This window comes from Crocodylus siamensis, chromosome 4, assembly GCF_052110815.1.
Source record: "Crocodylus siamensis isolate JL-2025a chromosome 4, ASM5211081v1, whole genome shotgun sequence".
NCBI lineage: Eukaryota > Metazoa > Chordata > Crocodylia > Crocodylidae > Crocodylus > Crocodylus siamensis.
Window position 1 is genome coordinate 106,380,051 of NC_143398.1, and position 19,946 is coordinate 106,399,996.

General features: G+C 44.3%; 1 protein-coding gene across 2 annotated transcripts in view; it reads right to left on the reverse strand.

Annotated features, from left to right (window-relative positions):
• Window positions 1–742: 742 nt before the first annotated feature.
• MKRN1 (makorin ring finger protein 1) overlaps window positions 743–19,946 on the reverse strand; it is a 42,768-nt gene continuing 23,564 nt past the window's right edge. The window contains exons 2-8 of one of the 2 annotated variants that reach the window (XM_090043285.1): window positions 10,574–10,702; window positions 7,987–8,213; window positions 4,442–4,668; window positions 3,465–3,679; window positions 2,663–2,773; window positions 2,053–2,191; window positions 743–1,622 (exon numbers count right to left, since the gene is read on the reverse strand). In XM_090043285.1, coding sequence (XP_089899411.1) covers window positions 1,410–1,622; window positions 2,053–2,191; window positions 2,663–2,773; window positions 3,465–3,679; window positions 4,442–4,668; window positions 7,987–8,213; window positions 10,574–10,695 — 1,254 coding nt within the window. In that variant the 5' untranslated portion in view covers window positions 10,696–10,702 and the 3' untranslated portion in view covers window positions 743–1,409. The remainder of the gene's footprint in view (window positions 1,623–2,052; window positions 2,192–2,662; window positions 2,774–3,464; window positions 3,680–4,441; window positions 4,669–7,986; window positions 8,214–10,573; window positions 10,703–19,946) is intronic. The other variant, XM_090043286.1, reaches the window with a different exon arrangement.

Here is a 19,946-nt window from a genome sequence, read left to right on the forward strand (position 1 = left end):
TTTTTATTTGGGAAAAGTGCTTCTTACAAAAGGCAGCTGCAAAACAATACATTGGAGACTTTGGAACAATTTCTTATTCCACCTTAAAAAGTGAAAGGAGAGGCAGTCTAGGGAACGAGCAGTAGGAGAACAGGGCATCCATGAGTCAGAAACAGCAAGGTTAGCATTGTTGCAGTGGGACTTTGATGGCAAAATGACTTCATCTCAGTGGAATTATATAGCCTGACATTGCATAGCTGCTAGTTCTTTTTGTAAGCAATAACTTGCAACAAGCTGAACAGCTTTACAAGGCAATCAGCACAACTCAAATGTGATGCGAGGCGCACATGCCTTGAACCAACTAAGAAGCACAGCTATTTCCTAGTTAAGCTCATGGCTTGTGTGGTTATCAGTGTCATAAATAATTATTATTATTATTAATTTATTTTAAGAGTGAACAGTGCAACTACAGGATCCCAGCTTGCGTTCTACTGGAAAAGAGTACTTTTAGATCCCTCTTTGGCTAGCCACATTTCTACTTTCAGCCAGCCCTCATAAAATATGCAGTAGAGAGAGCTGGTGCATTAAGGTAGCACCAACTATCAATCCAATGGTATTAGATCACAGTCACAGACTGGGCCGAGCCCACTAAACTCTTTTCACATCCGATCGAAGGCAAGACTTCATGCACCAAAAGGGGATGAAAGGTATTTTTTTGTTTTCCTTTTTTTTTTTTGAACACAGAGTCTCTCAGCCTTCGAGATCCAACTCTGCATTTATTTGTATATACACATAGAAAGTTCTCCTTCCACGTACAAAGACATTTTCCTTTCATGCTAAATACAGTAAAAACCCGGAACATTTGCACCTGGTTCTGGTTACACAGTAGTAATAGTAATGTGCAAGTAAACAAGAGACCAAAACCACAAATGAAGACGTGTACATGAGGGGGCTGGAACACAGCTGAAGCCAGAAAAAAAGTACGTATGTCTGGCCCGAAGTATCGATTCAAAGTCCATAGCAGAAAAAGGCCACTGGCCAATTTACATCCCCCACTACATGGTCACTGCTCATTTTTGTATCTGGGCTCTTCAAGATGAGTGTGGAAGTCCTGTAAACACTTTAACCCTGGAACTGGGTGAATCCTCTTGGGTACACAGATGAAGCAACAAACCTAAGCTAACTGTTTGACAGTTAAATTCATTTTACAAAAACTAACATTTTAAAGATTTATTTCTTGTTATTTGTTTTAAACAGAGAAAACAAACACTCCTGGGGTGGGGGAAGGAGACAGACCCTGGGTAAAAGTTATTACAACAGCACCTGGAATTGATAGGCCTGCCTAGGAGAAACACAGGCACTGCCACAACACCACAGGAAATAGCTACTGCCTGAAACCGAGCAGACAGTCCAAACTCCACTGACAGGTGCTATAGATCCAAGTCATAATAATCTTCTAGCTCATCGTGAAACAAGTCCCACTCGTCCTCGGAGTCTGTCAGCTCATCGTCACCACCAGCTGCCAAAAGCATGAGCAACATCTCGCCGAGCTCAAAGGTCACAACCTCATCCTCATCATTCTCAAAGGGATCGCTATTCTCCCTCTCCTCGATGAACTCCCAGAACCGATTCCTCCGCTGGGCCTGCAAAGAGAGCACAGTTATTGCCCTAGTGTGACCCAGTGTTCAAAGGTACATACTCTCCTTGGGGGCTTATGTGCCTTAGGCCAGCCCCCCAGGCATAACATGCAAGTAACTTTCTTGTTTAAGACAACAGTGGGATTGATTTTTACAAAAAACTGCTACTCCAGCTACCTACCAACCTCCCTGAATCTCTAAAACATAAGCCAAGTTGGGAAATGTTAAGCAACTTCCACATACTGCTCTCCATCATTTCCAGTCTTTGAACCACCTGCCCCCCCTCCTCAAATCTGTTATTTATATTGTTTACTACTTAAGTAAATCCAGAGGTCTGCAGAGATAATGTTTTCCTTCCCTCTCCCTAGACAGCCTGTTGACCATGCCTCCCTCCTATCCCAGCCCTTTTAGAAAGGCCAAAAACACTGAAGCTTACCCGATATCTACTTGATGTTCCCACTTTCGGTCTCTGTGGCTCCTCTCGGCGGCCATCAGGATATGCATGTTTGTAAAAACAGTTCCCTCCAAATGGGCAGCTCCCACGGCCTTCATCAAAATACCTGCAGGGCTTGTTGCTGGAAAGGAAAATAATCGCAACCCTTACTCAAAGTAGACCCAAGCAGAATTCAGTACTGCATTTGCCTATAGTCCAAGGGGGTCTCTTTAAATAGATTCCACTTGTCACTGAAGCCACTTTAGTCAGCCAAATGTATCACATACCAATGATGTACACACAGACGCACACACTCCAATAGGTGTGTGGGCAGATGCATGCATAAGGAGGCTGATCAGAGTGCACAAGCCTGTACTACCTTATGGCTGTATGAACAGTATTTTGTGTGGATAAGGAAGGCTGTGAAGTCAGAAGTGGATAGGAACAGCTGGGTGATTGTGTGGATGCATGCATCTGTGGGTGGTTAGGTAAGGACACATTTCATGTAGAGGGGGTTGGAAGGGAGGTATGAGAGGGCTTTAGATAACACCCTTCTGCAGGTGTGCCCTTATCTCTGCAGTCTTGACTTGAGAAAAGGCTGCAGTGCTCGTACCTCATTGCCTCCTTGTATTTCTGAATGAGTTTCTGCTTCTCTTCCTTCTCCTCCACCCAGTACTCACTTGGAATGACAAAGTTCGACGTGATCCGACATTCTGGGCAGGACCTGGGGAATGAACAGACCGTGCTGCAAAATTCCACATGACAGGGCGCTCCCTCCTGTTACAAACAAACTAGGGCATGTACCCATCTTTAAAGCTGTATGTTATTGTACCTGGACACTGGCTGCATGGGCTTTTTCAATCTACATTCTTTTGTACAAGACGACACCCTAAAACTCTTCCTCTTTAAAAGCTCAACCCAGCAGCTGGTCAGGAGGTCTCAAAAAAGAACTTGGAAAAACATTTCACACAGACTCCTTTTGCTTTAGATTTAAATAAATTTATTTGTTTGTGTTTGTTTTCGTATTTGGCTGGTTGGTTTCTTAAGGGGAAATGGTTTGTCAGCTAGATGATGAAGTAGGGCAGCAAAAAGTTAAGAAACAGAATCAGAACTGGTTAATCTGACCTCAGTCTAATCTGAGTGCCTGAAATCTTTACAATGGTAACAAATTGGGCAGCATCTTGCTAATGACAGAACATGGCTTTTGTTCAAAATAAGCAGATTGTTTACTCCTAATAGATGTTAACCAGGTCAGAGTAAAAGTTACCCCTAGAAAATGATTTCAGTTCCAGGTTAATGTTAGGAATGCATTTAATGCAGTCTTTGTGTGCAGGGGGAGTTTGTTCCAAGTTATCACAAGATATTAAATTTTTCCAAAGTAACAAAGCACAACCAAAATGGGAAAAGTGCCTCACTTTATAATCTTGCTCTCAAATTGTTTAGCGCTCCTCCACTTGCGGATACACTTGAGACAGTAAGTGTGATTGCAGTTGGAGAGAATCCCAAAACGGCGCTCACTGGGGTTGGCTTTTTCATACACCACCTCCATGCAAATCCCACACACCATGTCTTTACTACGCTGGACGGCAAAGGAGAGCTCCATGTCCTTCTCATGAGCTTCAATGCAAGACTGAAAAAAAGAGAAATGCAAATACGAACATAGCAAGGGACAAGATGAACAGCTAAGAGTTAGGAATTCAGCTTGCTTTTGGTTTGTCTGTTTTAGTGTTTAAATGTGGACCTGAATTAAGAGCAAAAGATCAGTCCTCAAAAAGTTTCTCATATAATAAGAGGCAAAAGTTAGTTCAAGTTCCTTCCCAATAACAAATCTGACTGCACACAGGAACAACTCAACTAAATAGAACCAACAAACCCAAACTGAAATAAGACAAACAAAAACACCTGTATGAAAAGTAACCCATTTTCCACCAGGCAAAAACAGAACTGCTCTGTGGTAACTGCCCACAAACATGCTCTTACCAAGTGAAAGTTTAGAAAGGCCTAGTGCTAACTGAAAGCTAAACTGTGGGTACTTTCTAGGTCTTCGGTCACCACAGGATAAGAGCATGCTTATGGTCAGGAACTCAGAGCAGCTTACATGCAGCAAGTCCATTCCCTGTGTTAAATTTGCAAATTTGTTCATTTCTCCATAATTCTCTCCCTAGCCCAGTATCTGTACCATTATACAAGACTCTTCGAAGTTCACTCCTTTTTACATAGTTATTTTAGAACAGCCTTGACCAGAAGTCAAGTTTGCAACATCAGCTTCATGAAACTGACCAACTTCCATACAATCAATTTTTAATGAAGGGGAGGAAATGACAAATATTTGCACAAAGCTAGGAAGTATCTTCTTGATATTGCTCAACACAAAAGTTGTGTGTGTGTTTACCTTTATGTGTTGGGATCTCTGCGCAGCATCAACTGGATGCAAGACCTGCAACCCACACATGTCACACACATCCCCATGGATATACACGCAGTTTTCTCCATAACGACATTCTCCTACTGCAGCGTAGGGGCACAGTTGCTTCTTCATCTCCACATTTGCTTGCTGCTTCTCATATTCCTCCTCAATCACCATTCCCTGCAAGGGTGTTTCAGTGCAGGAAGGGGCAGCTGGAGGCAAAAGTTAAATAGACAGGAAACAATGCGTTAAGCTGGGGTGTCAGACTCCAAAATGGTATTTTAATCTTTAAAGACCATAGGTAAGCAAGCTAGAGTTTAACCATCAGAGAATGCAAGTCTCAAATCACACAAATCACTCCCCCCCGCCAGAATTTAACACTGAGTCAGGGGTGTCAAACATATGGCCCACAATTTGGATCCAGCCTAAGAGCTGGATCTGCCCCATGGAGCCACTCTATCCAACCTGTTGTACTACAGGCAGACCACCAAAAGTTGGGAGATGTGGCCTGCCACAGAATCCAGTGCTCTCATGCTCCAGCAGAAATGATGAACAGCAGCAGGAGGGTTAGCGAGGGCTGATACAGCCCTAATCACCCTCCACCCACTTCATCTATTGTCACTGCTACAGCCCTACTTCCCCTGGCTGTGGGCCCCTGCCACATATCCAATGCTGAAGCTGAAGTTGTTGCTGTGACATGGGGCATATGGCTGGGGCAGCTCTGGCTCTGGTATGGGGCACATGGGGTAAGGGGGAAAGAGGAGTTGGAGCTGCCACTACATGCCCTAGGTCAGAGCCAACCTGCTGCCACCACATGCTCTAGGTCAGAGCCAGAGCTGCTGCAACCACTACCACTTCCTCATGCCCTGGGCTGGATCCAGCCTGCAAGGAGTTCTGCAATCCAAATTTGGCCCAGGACCCAAAGCCAATTTGACAGCCATGACCTAAACCAATTTAATTGTTTCACAAGCAAGGAAGCAAGCACAAACTAAATTTCAACCCTCTACCCTTCCCAGCCTGCCAAACTTCTAGCCCACCCAAAGCCAAGCTGTCAATATAGTGTAAGGGGCAAGATGCTAACTTGCTAGGATACAGTCAATGCTCTACAAGTTCACCAGTTCTGATAATGGCTCAATTATTGCTCAATTATTTTAAGCAGGGTTTTGTTCAGCAAGTATCACCTTAACTCTAACTCACTCCTGCTGAAACAAGTTAAAAACCATGTTCCACTTCTGTTATAACTAGTTAAAACATAATTTAACCAAGTCCATGCCAGCTAAAACAAACCTTAGAACAATTGGAAACAAACTAGTTTAACCACCATTCAAACTGGTATAGTGTCTCCCCTGTAATCAATGCATAGTCATGTAAAATGAAGGATACTTACCAGAACTAGCCTGGAGCTCTGGAAACCTTACCTCAACAAAACCTTATAGTCAGACACATTAGCCTGCTGCTTGTGTAGGCTACATCTCTTTAGCAAGACACTTAAGGTTATTTCTTTTAGAACAGCCTATTATATCAGAAACATTAGCTGCATGCAAGGTTGTATTCTGCAGCTCCTGACACTACAGTAACTGCTTACATCTCTTGACTAATGAAGGGTAGGCACTTGAACTAAAGGTATAAACAATATTTCGACTGTCTGATAAATGGAAATCCACATTAAGAACTAAAAGAACTGGATCAGTGTCCTGAAATATTGTCCAGAGAAGTGGATCACAAAGACTTGAAAAGACCTGATTCTATGGCTCTCAACTACTTGAGAATCTCAGTGAGTTTTTGCTACTGAAAAGCACACTAGCTATAGCAAGATCTTCCTTATAAAAGTTTAAAGGGCTCACTAATTCAGTAATATTTCCCCTCCACTCCAAGAACTAGATTTCTAAAAAGGCACAGATACCAAAATATCCATATTAAAAAAAAACAAAAAAAACCAACACACAACAGTGCCTAGATACATCTAGGTACCTTCAGTTTGCTCCAAGACATTAATGAGAGCTGCATAAATACAGCATCTCCAATATTGTTATCAGAAATGTATTAAAATACAACATTCTCACAGAAGGACTTGGTTCAATTTATTCCTTCAAAGTGAGGGAAGATCCTTTGTGCCAGTTCCTTTTCCCATACATCTACAAGGGGCCATTTTTAGATGTATTCAGGAGAAATCCCCACCTGATCTAGGACAGTTGGGACTGCACAGAACATAGTAACTGATGAGCCCATCTATAAAGAGAAAAAGGCTCTGAAAAAACTTCAAAATGACAAGAGACTTTGGGAGGCAGTCAGGAGAACACACTGCTCCAGTGACTAATCTCTGTAAACCATTTTCCCAACCCAGTAGAAAAACAACATAGCCTCAATAAAGCCAGTAAGGTTACAGGTGTTAGGGAAGATGCCTTCTTAAGCTTTCAAACACCAAAGAAACACCAAAAAGATCTGTCCTAAGAGGTGGGACCAAGTATTGGAAATTCAAAAAGACTCAGATCCAGTACTCAATTGATTCTGTATACACATGAGTTTTTAGCCAGAAGCTCTTTGCCCCAGTGAAAAAAAGACCACTTCACTGTTATGGCATGTATTAAGCACCAGAAAGGAAGTCAAGCAGATTGTCATGATTCTGAGGACATAGGGCCCCCAGCCAAATGATTATCCAGTCAAACTTGAGGGACAGTCCTTTACTAGCACGACAGCGCCTTTCATTCTCCACTCAAGCAAAAGCAAGAGCTATAGGCTCAGTACACAGATGTGATGACATCCAGGGTGCTACAGAAACTCACAAAAATCTCTCTCTCTCAGAACTGTAAGACCTAACTTCAGAGCAGTACCCCTTGTCATGATGCGACAAAAATGACCATTTTGGCTTCAGTTTGCTATTTGGAATTGTGTGTGGCCATATTTTTTGGATCCTACCTGGATTTTTTCTTGTTTATAGACAACAAGTTGCACTCTAAAAGGAAGTATTCTTCAAGAGATTCAGCAACATGCTCAGACCAATGCAGAAACCAAGATTGGAGGATCTTTCATTACAGTGTTTACACCAGAGATTTTAAGCCAGGGTGCTGAAGCGCCCTGGGGTACCTTATGCGCTTTCGTGTGGTGTGCTGTTAGATGTACAAATGTGATTCAGAAGATGAACAAAAGATTTCAAAGAGAAACCATGGTGTCAAAAGCATTCTGCTCTGTCATAGTTTTTCTGAATTCTTTGCATCAGAAAAATGGCTCTATTTTTCTGTGGTCAAAAAACCAGTAAAAACAAACAGCTGCCATTTTCCATGGCTGAGAGCCATGGCTTAGACTGGTCTCAGAGAAGTATTCTGCTGTCCAAACGCTGATGTAGAATGGTTCTGCTGCCCATGAAAGAATATCCGAGTCAGTGCAAGACTAGAAAGGAACCAGCGATTCCACTTGAAGAGAAACAAAAGCATTTTGTATCAAGACGACAAAACACTGAACAAGCACTTTGCACTACAAGTAAATTTGTGAACCCCTGACAGAAATTTACCGTTATGCCATGATCAGCTTACCACGTCCACAGTATGGCTGCCCAGGGACAAACTCTACAGCATTTACCCAGTCTTCAGCACCTACTGCTGCAGCTGCCAGGTTTGTATTTTCAATTTCTGTCTCACCAGTGCTTGCTTCGAGTGTTTCAGGGAGTGATGTGAGGTCTGAGGATGCTGAAGGATAAGTTTTTGCAGCTGGAGTCACAGTAGTCACTTCTTCCCGTTTCAGTGGCTTGGTATGTTCATATCTAAACACATTAAAATGCACCATATGAACTTAGAGAAATCAACTATACAATATAGTTTTGTACAAAGGACCGATCTGCAAGCACGGGGAGAAGGAATGACCAAGATGAATAAATACCACTATGGTAAAAGACTGAAAAATCCCTTAGTGATTTTGTAGGAGATAAAGTAGCCCACAGCAAATATTGGTCTGTGTGCCCTTCCTATACTTAAACCCTTAATGGGACTTTTCACATGCATCAAAAAGCTGTCCTGTCAATGGATACAAGTAAGTCATCATGTAATACTTCCTACAGCCTCAGAATTTCAACATTTTTCAGATGTCTAAATGTAGCCAGAAGGATATTGCAAGTTAGACACCCAACTTCCTTGATTTACAAAGGGTGTCAACTGTTTACCAAAGAGAAAAACTTTAATCCCTATGCACAAACAATCTGAAAGTATTCTTTCCTTAAAAGGTCCAAGTCCTGACCAGTTTCAGATTAGGCAGGTCTCATTTATAAACTACTGATTTATGTTCCTGTTGGTATCTCAGATATTTGTCAAAGACTCTTACCTTGTTAGGAAGAGTTAATATAAATTATTCAATTGCTGAAAACGGTATAACCGATTCATGTTTCTTGTGCCAGAAAAATTTGGTAACAAGTAAAAGGTGGAGAATTACCGACTAGAGAAGGTGTCTTATTTCTGTGTTAACCCTAGTGATGTTCCCAACAGGAATTTAAACTGCATTTTGACGAGTCTTTTTTTTCCATTTGGGAAGCTTAAGCCTTGATATCCATGAATATCTACACTACCCTGACAAAAAAACAGTAATGGCAAGCATATACAAATAGCTGCATAGAGACTGACCTAGATGTATGGTCTTATTTGAGCATTTTCACTATGCATAAGAAAGATTACATTTCCTACGACATTTTATTTCAACATTAATATTTGTGAAATGCACTACTACATGAAATTATTAAAAAGGTATTTGATCATACATAAAATGAGTTGTGAGTCAAGTCAGGGACATCAACAAAGAGTTTTAAAAGGTTTATTCAGCTCTGACCTTTTAGCAATAAAAGCCTGGCATGATTTTAGCCTTGTGAAAACTTTTTCACATTGGGAGAGTTTCAAACCATTTGCATCTGTTGGCTTTCACAAACCAGCACTTATTTATGTAGGAATTATTTTAGAACCCTTGAAACTACATTTCAGTTATTTATCCCCAGAAGGGAACTTACAAATATAATAGTCACTTTTCAACACCAATAAGTACAATCAAGATATTAAATTCCTGAAAGGGACAGATGTTAAAACTATCAGTGCTGAACTATTTATAAAGTGCAAATTATTTCAAAAGTTTGAGTAAATACAATAAAATGCTTAAGAAGATTTTCAATTTCAAAAGGTTTTTCTCCCCACTCATCGTGAGGAAAACATCTAGTCTTAGAATGGAGCATCACAGCTGAAAGCTGGGAGAAGCAGCTATGCACAGAGCCTGGCATCAGTGGCTTGCAGATTTTTGTTTCCAGCATCTGCTCCCTGCCCAGCTCCCCTTGCTGGCAGGGAAAAAGGAACCTTCACACTGCTTTCCTAGTCTCTAACTAGTTGGTTCCATGAAGAGCATGTCCTCACAGCTCCTAGTTGGAGCTCCAGAGCTATTCCTGCCCTATGCTGCAGAGCAGCTATGCAGGGAGCGAGGCTCTGCAGCATGCAAATTCCTCCTTCAAGCCTGTTTAGGGCCAGCAGGGGAGGGGAGGGGAGAGGCAGGGGGAAGGGGGGGGGGGAGGCCCTGCTTTCCCTCTGCCTTGCTCCTTATCCCTTCCTTCCCCCCACCCCCTGCCTGCCTGTCTCCCACTTCTGCTTTCCCCTCTGCCCATGCCCCCATTCTGCTTTCCTTACTGTAGCAGGAGGGACAAATTTAAGATGGACTTCCCAATAATTAGATTCTGGACATGAAAAATTGTAACAAATTTATAAATGTTTCATGTCCAGAATCTAATTATTTGGGGGGGGGGGGGGGCGCGCGCAGGGTGTCTTGAATTCAGGTAAATACATCACACTCCATATGTCAAGCATAAAGGGCACTTTGGTATGAACTATGATCTCCTTTCCCTTAGCTTCACCTTCATTTCTTTATCCCTGCAGTGATGTCAACAGAACATGCAACATCACCATGAACTTCTGTAAAAGGAGGAGCTGTGAAGGACATGTCCTTACTACAAAAAGCTAGAAATTGGAATGGAACAGGAAAATATCAGTGAAGTCTTGATTTGTTCAGAATTACACCAACTTCCCCAGAGTTTTCCGTAAAGAAACCCAAGGATGGAATTCCCTCTTTTAATACAGACAAGACTCAACAGCATTTCCTTACCTGCAACGATCGCCATAAGCACAGCATCCTCGCTGATAATACCTGCACACCATGGCAGACTGACTAGTAGAGAGGTCATGGGAGTAACGGCAGTTGTTCCCTTCCTTGCAAACCCCATGCATGAAATACCTACAAGACAGAAGGTTACAGAGCTGAGCCGAAAAGGAAACTTGGAAGTAGTGCTGATAGCATATGATCTTCCAGGAAACAAGACTCAGTGGGCATATGTCTACATGTGGGCTAGACTTCGCAGTTGTTACCTGTGCAGTCATTTAGTACTGCTGTTACTGCGCAGTCCCAGTACTACATGAGTCACTTCTGACACTACCGTACAGAAGTGCTGTCACAACTTGTGCCCGCCAATGCTACATCACTGTAGCTCATTGCTACAGCAACATAGTAGCTTGTGTAAATGCACCCAGCATTACTTAAAGAACTTCAGAATTAAGTGATGAGCTATTGACCCACAAGCCATTCTAAGACTAAATAATTTAAAGACACCATACAAACAAAAAACACACAACTCCACGTTGTACAGAGAAAACAACTTTATAGTCAGAGTTATGCCCTTTTAAATGGACCTGGACTACACTCAAATTTAGGATTCTATTTAGAAACAGCAAAACAGTACTTCTAAGAAGAGGAACATGCTACCCTTGTCTAGAGTGCAAAGCATAACTGAACTCCAGAAAGAGACTGGACTACCAACTCGGCAAAGAGATCGGCTGTTTTATTCCCCTGCGTTGACTAGAACACTACAGAAGCTTAATGTCTCTAAGCCAGAAATTTCCCACTTCCAAAGAATGTTTTCTAATCAATTTGAAATATACTGCTTGATCAATCAGTAATAATTTCTTTAAGAACAGAGCTATCCATACCATGCAGAATTTCAGTGGTGTTACTGGGCAAGACCACACATCAGCTCCTGAAGAAGGAGTTACACTGCCATAGTAGAATCAAGACCCAAAAGAACACAGATGCACTCTGCCTCAATAGTATGCTTCCACTGCCTGCAAACATAATGAAAATCAACACTAGTCTCAAGACACTGGTGAGTTTAGAGGGCTGAATTTCCCAACACTCTTGCTCTTTACTGATTCATTTGGGAGAAAGTTTTCTATCTACATTAGAGAACTACACAGTCTAATGCTGGTAGCTTTATGTTCTTAGAGAAGCTCTTCTTTAAAAGACATCACGTTAAATCTAATTTTAAACGCTAGTTTTAATGGTGGTATGGTGAACTTTGTTTAAATGTAATGTTATTCTCAACAATCAAATGAATCCAGAAATTGAGTCACAATCACATTTCATATGTTGTTAACATATGCCTAAGTGTTGACATACAGGTTTTTGGGAATAAGTTATAACTGATGACATAACAGCACAATTCTTTTTTTTTTTCCCAATTTGGAAAAAACTGGGTGATAACAAGTATTTAGAGTCAAATGATCGGATTCTAAGGTGAGAATTAATAATAGAACTTTAAAATGTTAAAGATGATCTACTTAAAATCCATTTGGAACTACAAACAAAGCCAAAATAAATCATTGCTGACACCAAGACGAACTAGCAATGCTTTCCTTTTTAAAATGGGCAGGTCTAGCAAACAAAAAGACTGCCTCAAACTATACCAAATTAATTTTTAGCTAAAAATCAAACCAAAGAGATGTTCAAGAAAAATCTCTGAAAATATACCAGTAAATCTGAGACGATTCACTTGCATGTTAAGAAAGTAGCCTTAATTAGAATTAATTCTAACCAAGAGTATCCAAGCAGGAATTCAATTCAATTTAACCAATTTACTTGAATTCACACTGTTGTTCATCTTATCTTGTGTAATCCTTCCCCACATAACACACGAACACCCTTCCCTATAACACAGTCAAGTTATAACCCATCTAATGATCATGATGGACCAGCTGTTTTATTACAGTGAAACCACAGAGTCTTTCACTAAAGGTCAGATTCATCTTTTTACAGAGATACTCAGAATTCTTCCAGCTATTTCTAGTGACAAGCTGCCCTCTACATATCAGCTGCCTTTAGAATGTGGAAATTATACATACACAGAGAATTAAATGGCTGGGTTGTAACAAAGCTCAGGATTCAACTATACAGATTTTTGGTGTCCTTCAAGTTTTATCAAATCTAACCAAAAGCTATAAAGAACCATAGAAGATTAGGAGTGGAAGGGACCTCAGGAGGTCATCTAATCCAACCCCCTGCTCAAAGCAGGATCATCCCCAACTAGATCACCCCAGCCAAATCTCTGTCTAGCCGGGTCCTGAAAACCTCCAAGAATGGAGCTTTTACCACCTTTCTGGGTAACCTACTCCACTGCTTTACTACCCTCGTAGTGAGAAAATTCTTCCTAATATCTAACCTAAACTTCCCTTGCTAAAACTTGAGACCACTGCTCTTTGTTCTGTCATCTGCCACCACTGAGAACAGTCTAGCTCCATCCTCTTTCAAACCCCCCTCCAAGTAGTTGAAGGCTGCTATTAAATCCCCTCTCAGTCTTTTCTCCAGACTAAATAAACCCAGTTCCCTCAGCCTCTCCTCACAAGTCATGTTTCTCAGCTCCTGAACCATTTTTGTTACCCTTTGCTGGACTCTCTCCAATTTGTCTACATCAGGGGCAGGCAAAATACGGCCAGGCCCGAAGCTTCTGCTGGACAGGGACTTCCAGCTGGGTGGCAGGGCCAGGCGGGCCTTGCTATCGCAGGGTCCCACTGTGGCGCTTCCCCTGGGTCCTACTGCCCCTGGCTCCTACTGTCTTTGACAAGCAGCCAGGGGCAAATAAATATTAATTTTCCAAAAATTTTAGGGACCCTTCAAGTCAAATAAAATGGCCTGGCAGGCCAGATTTGGCCCACAGGCTGTATTTTGCCCAACCCTGGTATATCACATCTACTGGTCTCCCATCGACCACGGAGCCAGTTATCTCATCACAGAGCACAATCAGGTTGGTTGGGCATGACTTGCCCTTGATAAACCCATGCTGACTATTCCTGATCACCTTCTCCTCCAAGTGCTTAGAAATAGATTCCTTGAGGACCTGGCTCCATGATTTTTCCACGGACTGAGGTGACTGGCCTGTAGTTCCCTGGACCCTCCTTTTTCCCTTTCTTAAATACAGGTACTATGTTTGCCCTTTTCCAATCATCCAGAACCTCTCCCTTCGGGTGTATCCCATCCAGCTTCATGAACTTGTATGTCCAGCTTTTCTAAATAGTCCTTAACCTGTTCTTTTACCACTGTTGGCTACTCACCTCTTCCCCAAACTGTACCATACTGAGCAGCAGACTGGGACCTGACCTAGCCTGTGAAGACTGAGGTGAAAAAAGGCACTGCGTACTTCAGCCGTCACTGCATCCTCTGTCACATGGTTGCCTCCCCCATTCAGTAAAGGACCCACACTTTCCCTGATCCTCCTCCTGCTACCAACTTGTAGAAACCTTTCTTATTACCCCTCACATCCCTTGCTAGCTGCAACTCCAATTGCCCTTGGCCTTCCTGGCTTCAGCCCTGCATGCCCAAGCAATGTTCTTATACTCCTCCCTATTTATTTGTCCAAGTTTCCACTTCTTATAAGCTTCCTTTTTGTGATTTAGTTTGCTGAAGAGTTCCTTGCTAAGCCAAGCTGGTCTTCTGCCATACTTGCTAGTCTTCCAGCATATCGGGATGGTACTGCACTCTCAGCAAGGCTTTTTTGAAGTGCAGCCAGCTTTCCTGGACTCCTCTCACCCTCAGACTGGCTTCCTAGGAGATCTTGTCCATGAGTTCCCTGAAAGTCAAAATCTGCTTTTCTGAAGTCCACAGTCCTTACTCTGTTGCTCTCCTTCCTTCCTTTTCTCAGGATCCTGAACTAAATCATCTCGTGGTCACTGCTGCCCAAGCTGCCATCCGGTACTACATTCCCCACCAATTCATTTGTGTTTGAGAGTAGCAGGTCAAGAGAAGCATGGCCCCTCATTAGCCGCTCCAGCACCTGTACCAGGAAGTTGCCCCCAACACACTCCAAAAACTTCCTAGATCATCTGCGCACTGCTGTATTGCCCTACCAGCGGATGTCAGGGTGATTGGAGTCCCCCACAAGAACCAGGGCCTGTGATTGGGAAACTTCTGCTAGCTATTTGAAGAAAGCCTCATCTACCACTTCCTCCTGGTCTGGTGATCTAGCAGACACTCACCACAACACAACCCTTGTTGTTCTACTCTCTGACCCCAAACCAAGGAGTTTCAACAGACCCATCTCCAGTTTCATACTGGAGCTCTGAGCAATCATACAGCTCTTTAACATAAAGCATAACTCCTCCTCCTCTTCCCTGCCTGTCCTTCCTGAATAGTTTGTACCCATCTGTAACAGTGCTCCAGTCATGCGAGCTCCCACCAAGTCTCTGTTTCTCCAGTTATGTCAGTTTCATGACTGTGCAAGGACTTCCATTCTTCCTGCTCGTTTCACAGGCTCCAGAAATTTGGAAATAGAAATGTCACGGTTCTGGCTTATAAAGAATCATTCTTCTGTGTCAAAAGTTAGTTGGTGTAGTTTGATCAAGCTAATTTTAAAACAGGAGACCTCTCATGAAATCCTCTGAGGGCCAAGATACATCTTTGAGCCACAGTCACCATGTTTCAGACGAGCCTATGAACTTCACTTCATCATCCTCCTGGATACAAAAGACTCATGGACTTAATATAGACACTGGATTTATGACACTACAACCTGCCTGACATCTGACTCCCCAGGTTCTTCTCCACTTTTACCTACTACATCCCCCTCCCCCCACCTGTCTCTCACCCCCTGGTGCCTCAATTTACACTTTCACTTTCTTGCACACATACCAGCCTCTGGCTTCTTTACTATTCATTCCATCCAGGAAGAGCGCACATGAACTGCAGATCGCTACCCATTAACGGCACATGCCCCTGGCAGCCAAGGGAGAGGCACGGCTGCACTGCTTGTGGTGAGAGCCCAGCAGCAGGGAGCTCCTGCAGATATCACTGACACTGTCAGCAGGGGGGGTGAATGCCAACCATGGGTTGGCAACCACCTGCGACAGTAGCCAGGCAGCAGCCAGGAGCAATCATGGACCCCCTTTTTGCAGGGAGTGCACTGCCATGCGCAAGGGGTACACATGCACCCTTTATGCATCGCCCCTGTTGCTACCTGCCAGATGGTGAGGTCTGGTGCCTGTAGACACCAACACTGAAGCCATGCCCTTGGCCCACATTAGCAGCAGCTGTGGTGGAAGAGATTGGCTGGTGCTTGGAGTGCTGGCAAGGGGAAGTGGATCCCCCTCTTCCACATTCTCCTACCACTGCCTTTGTTCACCAGCATCTCTGTCCAGTGACCAAGGGTTTTGCTGCTGCAGATGCTCCCCTTCACCCTAGGGTCACACATGCCCAGCAGCACATGGACTGTACTGGACCGCAACAGATTCAGCCATTTTTCTGATGTCCTCCTAAAGTCGCTTCACCAGTGCCAGCACCTTTGGTGAAAGTGGCTTGCCCCAGCCAGGAACATCAATCTCCTGGAACTTCTCCACTTGATTCTCCAGTTCCCTCAGTATGGGGATTCACCTGACTAAGGAGTGCATCACCAGTGCTGAGGCTCTCAGTGGTCTCAAGGAATGGCCTGCCTTTTGAGCATCAGGTATGTGGAGTTTCACCAAGTCTCTACATCTTGCATGACTTTGTGCTGTGGGATGCTCAGCTCTGCCCATTTGTCCCACAGTATCTTGCCCCCCTTGATGCTCTGGTGGAAGCAGCCTGCCACCTTCCCGCATTTTGCAGTGAGCTTGCTGGTAGTGGTAATGACAGCACCATCACTGGGAGCTCTGTCCCCCTCCAAGCCATCCCTGACTACGAGGTGGAACTTGTGTGCCACACAGCAGATGCCTGTTGGCATCACGCACCGCCTTGACTTATATTGGCCCCATTTTCGGTGACCACGAACCTGCAGATGAGCTCGGCCTACCCAGTGAGCCACCCCCGCACTATGCAGTTCATGGCCCCCACTATGCAGTCCTTGCCATGCAGGACTCATCCATCACCTCCGCTTGAAGGAGAGCCCACCAACGCCCTGACTGATCGCACCAGCATCCTGTGAGGGGCATGATCTTCACCCCGGCTGCTCCAGATGTCCAAGGTGAAGTGCAAAGCTACCTGCAGCCCCGCCTTCTGCAGCTCTTTCCTCAAGTACTCCCTGCATGACTCATACAGGGAGGGCACCACCGTCCTGCTAAAAGGTAGTGCATGCAGGCACTTGGTAGGATGAGGCCACGAGCCGCTTGAACTCTGGACGCTCAACTAAGGAGAAGGGCTGGCCATCCAGATCAAGCATCTCCCCAGTGCTCTGGGTGACCTCACTCACCTTGGGAACACCACCCCACATCTCCACCTTTCCCCCACTGGTCTAGGGTGGTCTGCCTCTGCTTCTGGGGGACAAGGGCTTTGGAGCGAGAGGGGGCCTTCTTTTTGGGCACACTCCCACTGGTGCCAGGCTAAGGAACAAGGGCAAGGGAGTGCTGCCTCCCGACACACAGCAGCGTTGCCATGGTAGTGAAGTGTTTCACGTCCTTGCCCCAGCTGATCTGTTTTTAGCAGTGCTGGCAGGTAGCATACCCAGAATCATCTGCCACCTCAAAATAATGCCACACTATTTATCCCCCTCCTCACCAGGCAGAAGCACAACAGGAGGAACTTAGCCACCTACCCCCACAACCTCCTCCCAAGTGCCTTCCAGAAGAGACCTGCCTCTAGGGGAACTTTGAGGGGCACAAACTCAGATTCCCCTCCTCCTCCTTCCCCAGAATTTCTTTAGCTATGGCACTCAGCTCCTCCGCTTCCAGATCCAGCTTCCCCTCTGGCATGGGAAGGCTCATGCTGGGAACTAAAATTAGGGTGAAAACTGTCATGCTGGTGCTGGTGGTTATTACTGGTGTTAGTGGAGGTGGTGCAGGTGCAGACACTGCTCCCACCTCCTTGCTCCTACTAGAAGCAGAAGACTCCTCACTGCCAGGAAGGAGGGTACGTCTATGTTTGGAGTAGGGGGGAACTTGCAGCTCTCCCTCTGCCCACTCTTCCCTCCCCGCCAGAAGACCCGGCACCGCTTTTCCAGCACACTTCATAATGTTTGAGGTGCTGCAAAATGTGCCTGTGTCTGTAGTATACGTTGTGCTTTTCTGCACAGTGATGACACACTGTCAGAGAAAAAACAGAAGAGACTAGCTACCAAGAGAGGAGATAGCAAGCCAGAGCCTTTCAGATTCTGCTGGTCCAAGAGAGAGACAACTCACAAAAGACACAGATCACTTCACACAGAGCCTTATATGTTGTTTTTATATCCCTCCCCCAGAGTACTGTGATTGGAACGGAACTCAGGGAAAGTTCACAGTCACTGGCCAGCTACAGATGTTAATATCGACCTCACCACAATTCACTGGCTAGGGAACTGGCTCTGCGACAGGATCCAGAGAGTGGTGGTTGATGGAACCCAATTGTCTTGGTGCGCAGTCATCAGTGGGGTCCCCCAAGGCTCTGTCCTAGGCCCTATGCTGTTTAACAGCTTTATCAATGATGTGGACATTGGTGTCAGAAGAGGACTGGCCAAGTTTGCTGATGACACCAAACTCTGGGGTAAAGCATCCACAACTGAGGATAGGAGGGTGATCCAGGCAGATCTTGACAAGCTCATGAAGTGGGTGGATGAGAATCTGATAGTGATTAACACCAAAAAAGTGCAAGGTTCTCCACCCTGGGAGGAAAAACCTGCAGCATGCTTATAGGCTCAGCAGTGCTACACTGGCTAGCACTATGGATGAAAGGGACTTGGGGTCATGGATTGACCACAAGATGAACATGAGCCTTCAGTGTGATGCTGTGGCTGGTAAAGCAAGCAAAGCGCTGGCTTGCAGCCATAGATGCTTCAGGCAAATCCCAGGACATCATTCTCCCATTGTACTCGGCCTTGGCGAGGTTGCAGCTGGAGTCCTGTGTCCAGTTTTGGGCTCCACAATTCAAAAAGGATGTGGAGAAGCTTGAGAGAGTGCAGAGGAGAGCCATGCGCATGATCAGAGGTCAGGAAAAAGAGACATTATGATGAGAAGCTGAGAGCCATGGGACTCTTCAACCTGGAAAAGTGCAAGCTCAGGGGCAATCTGGTGGCTACCTATAAGTTTATTAAGAGTGTTCACCAGGACCTGGGGGAACATCTGTTCACCAGAGCACTCCAAGGGATGACAAGATCGAATGGTCACAAACTCTTCTGCGAGCATTTCAGGCTGGACACAAGGAAAAACTTCTTTACTGTCCGAGCCCCCAAGGTTTGGAATAGACTGCAGCTGGAGGTGGTTTCAAGCACTTTGAACACCTTCAAGAGACATTTGGGTGTTTATCTTGCTGGGATCCCATGATCCCTGCCGACTTCCTGCCCTACGTAGGGGGCTGGACTTGATGATCCTCCGGGGTCCCTTCGAGCCTGAATGTCTACAAAATCTATGAAATCACAGCAGTCTTTGCCCTGCCTCTTCTCAGTTCCTGTTTCCTGCAAGCCTGCCTTGCGAACCTCAGAATCTTTTCCTAATTGATTAGGATGCTTCCGATTAGATTTAGACCTTTTAAGGGGTTTCCCAATTCAATTCGGATTCGGCTGCCAAATTGGCCGCATCTCCTCCGAATCGAATCAGCTACTGAAGCTTCACACAGCCCTACTAGAAACTGCCGCCCCCCGTGTTTCTCTAGTGGCATAAGTGGGTTTCCTTAATTTTCAATCTTGATGGTTCAAGTTATACTAGGCCTGAACAATGTCACAATCAACTCAGCATAAACCCAGACAGTATCCAATCTATTTCCCTTGACTATAGTTTAGAGACTAGTGAAGAATTCTGCGGACACCAGTAAAAAAAATTTGAACAATTACTGGGCTACACAGAACCTTATATAGTAATGAGAGGTTAACTGATAGCTCAGTTTCACATCAGTCAGACATTCAATGATACCTAGTAAAAAGAATAGTCAAAATTCAAATTACTGAAAATTTGAAAAATTATCTATTCTTAAGTACTTTATCTGCTGGAGCCTTTTAAAACACTGAAGATATGAATCCCTTTGTTGTCTCAGTTGCCTGACCTTAAGAAGAGTTAATGCTAGATAACCAAGCTAGATCAGCTGGTAAAATGCTAAACAATGTGAAATGGTTTTGGAATCTCCCAGTTACTCCAATTCAAATCCAGGTGCACTCAGCTGAAGATCCCTCTAGAAGAATAGAAATAGACAAATAATAAACAAACTTGTCTTGGGCATCAACCTGGTCTAGGGGACCAGGCATGGCTGGAAGTCTGGATATCTAGGCTGTAAAACCTTAAATACA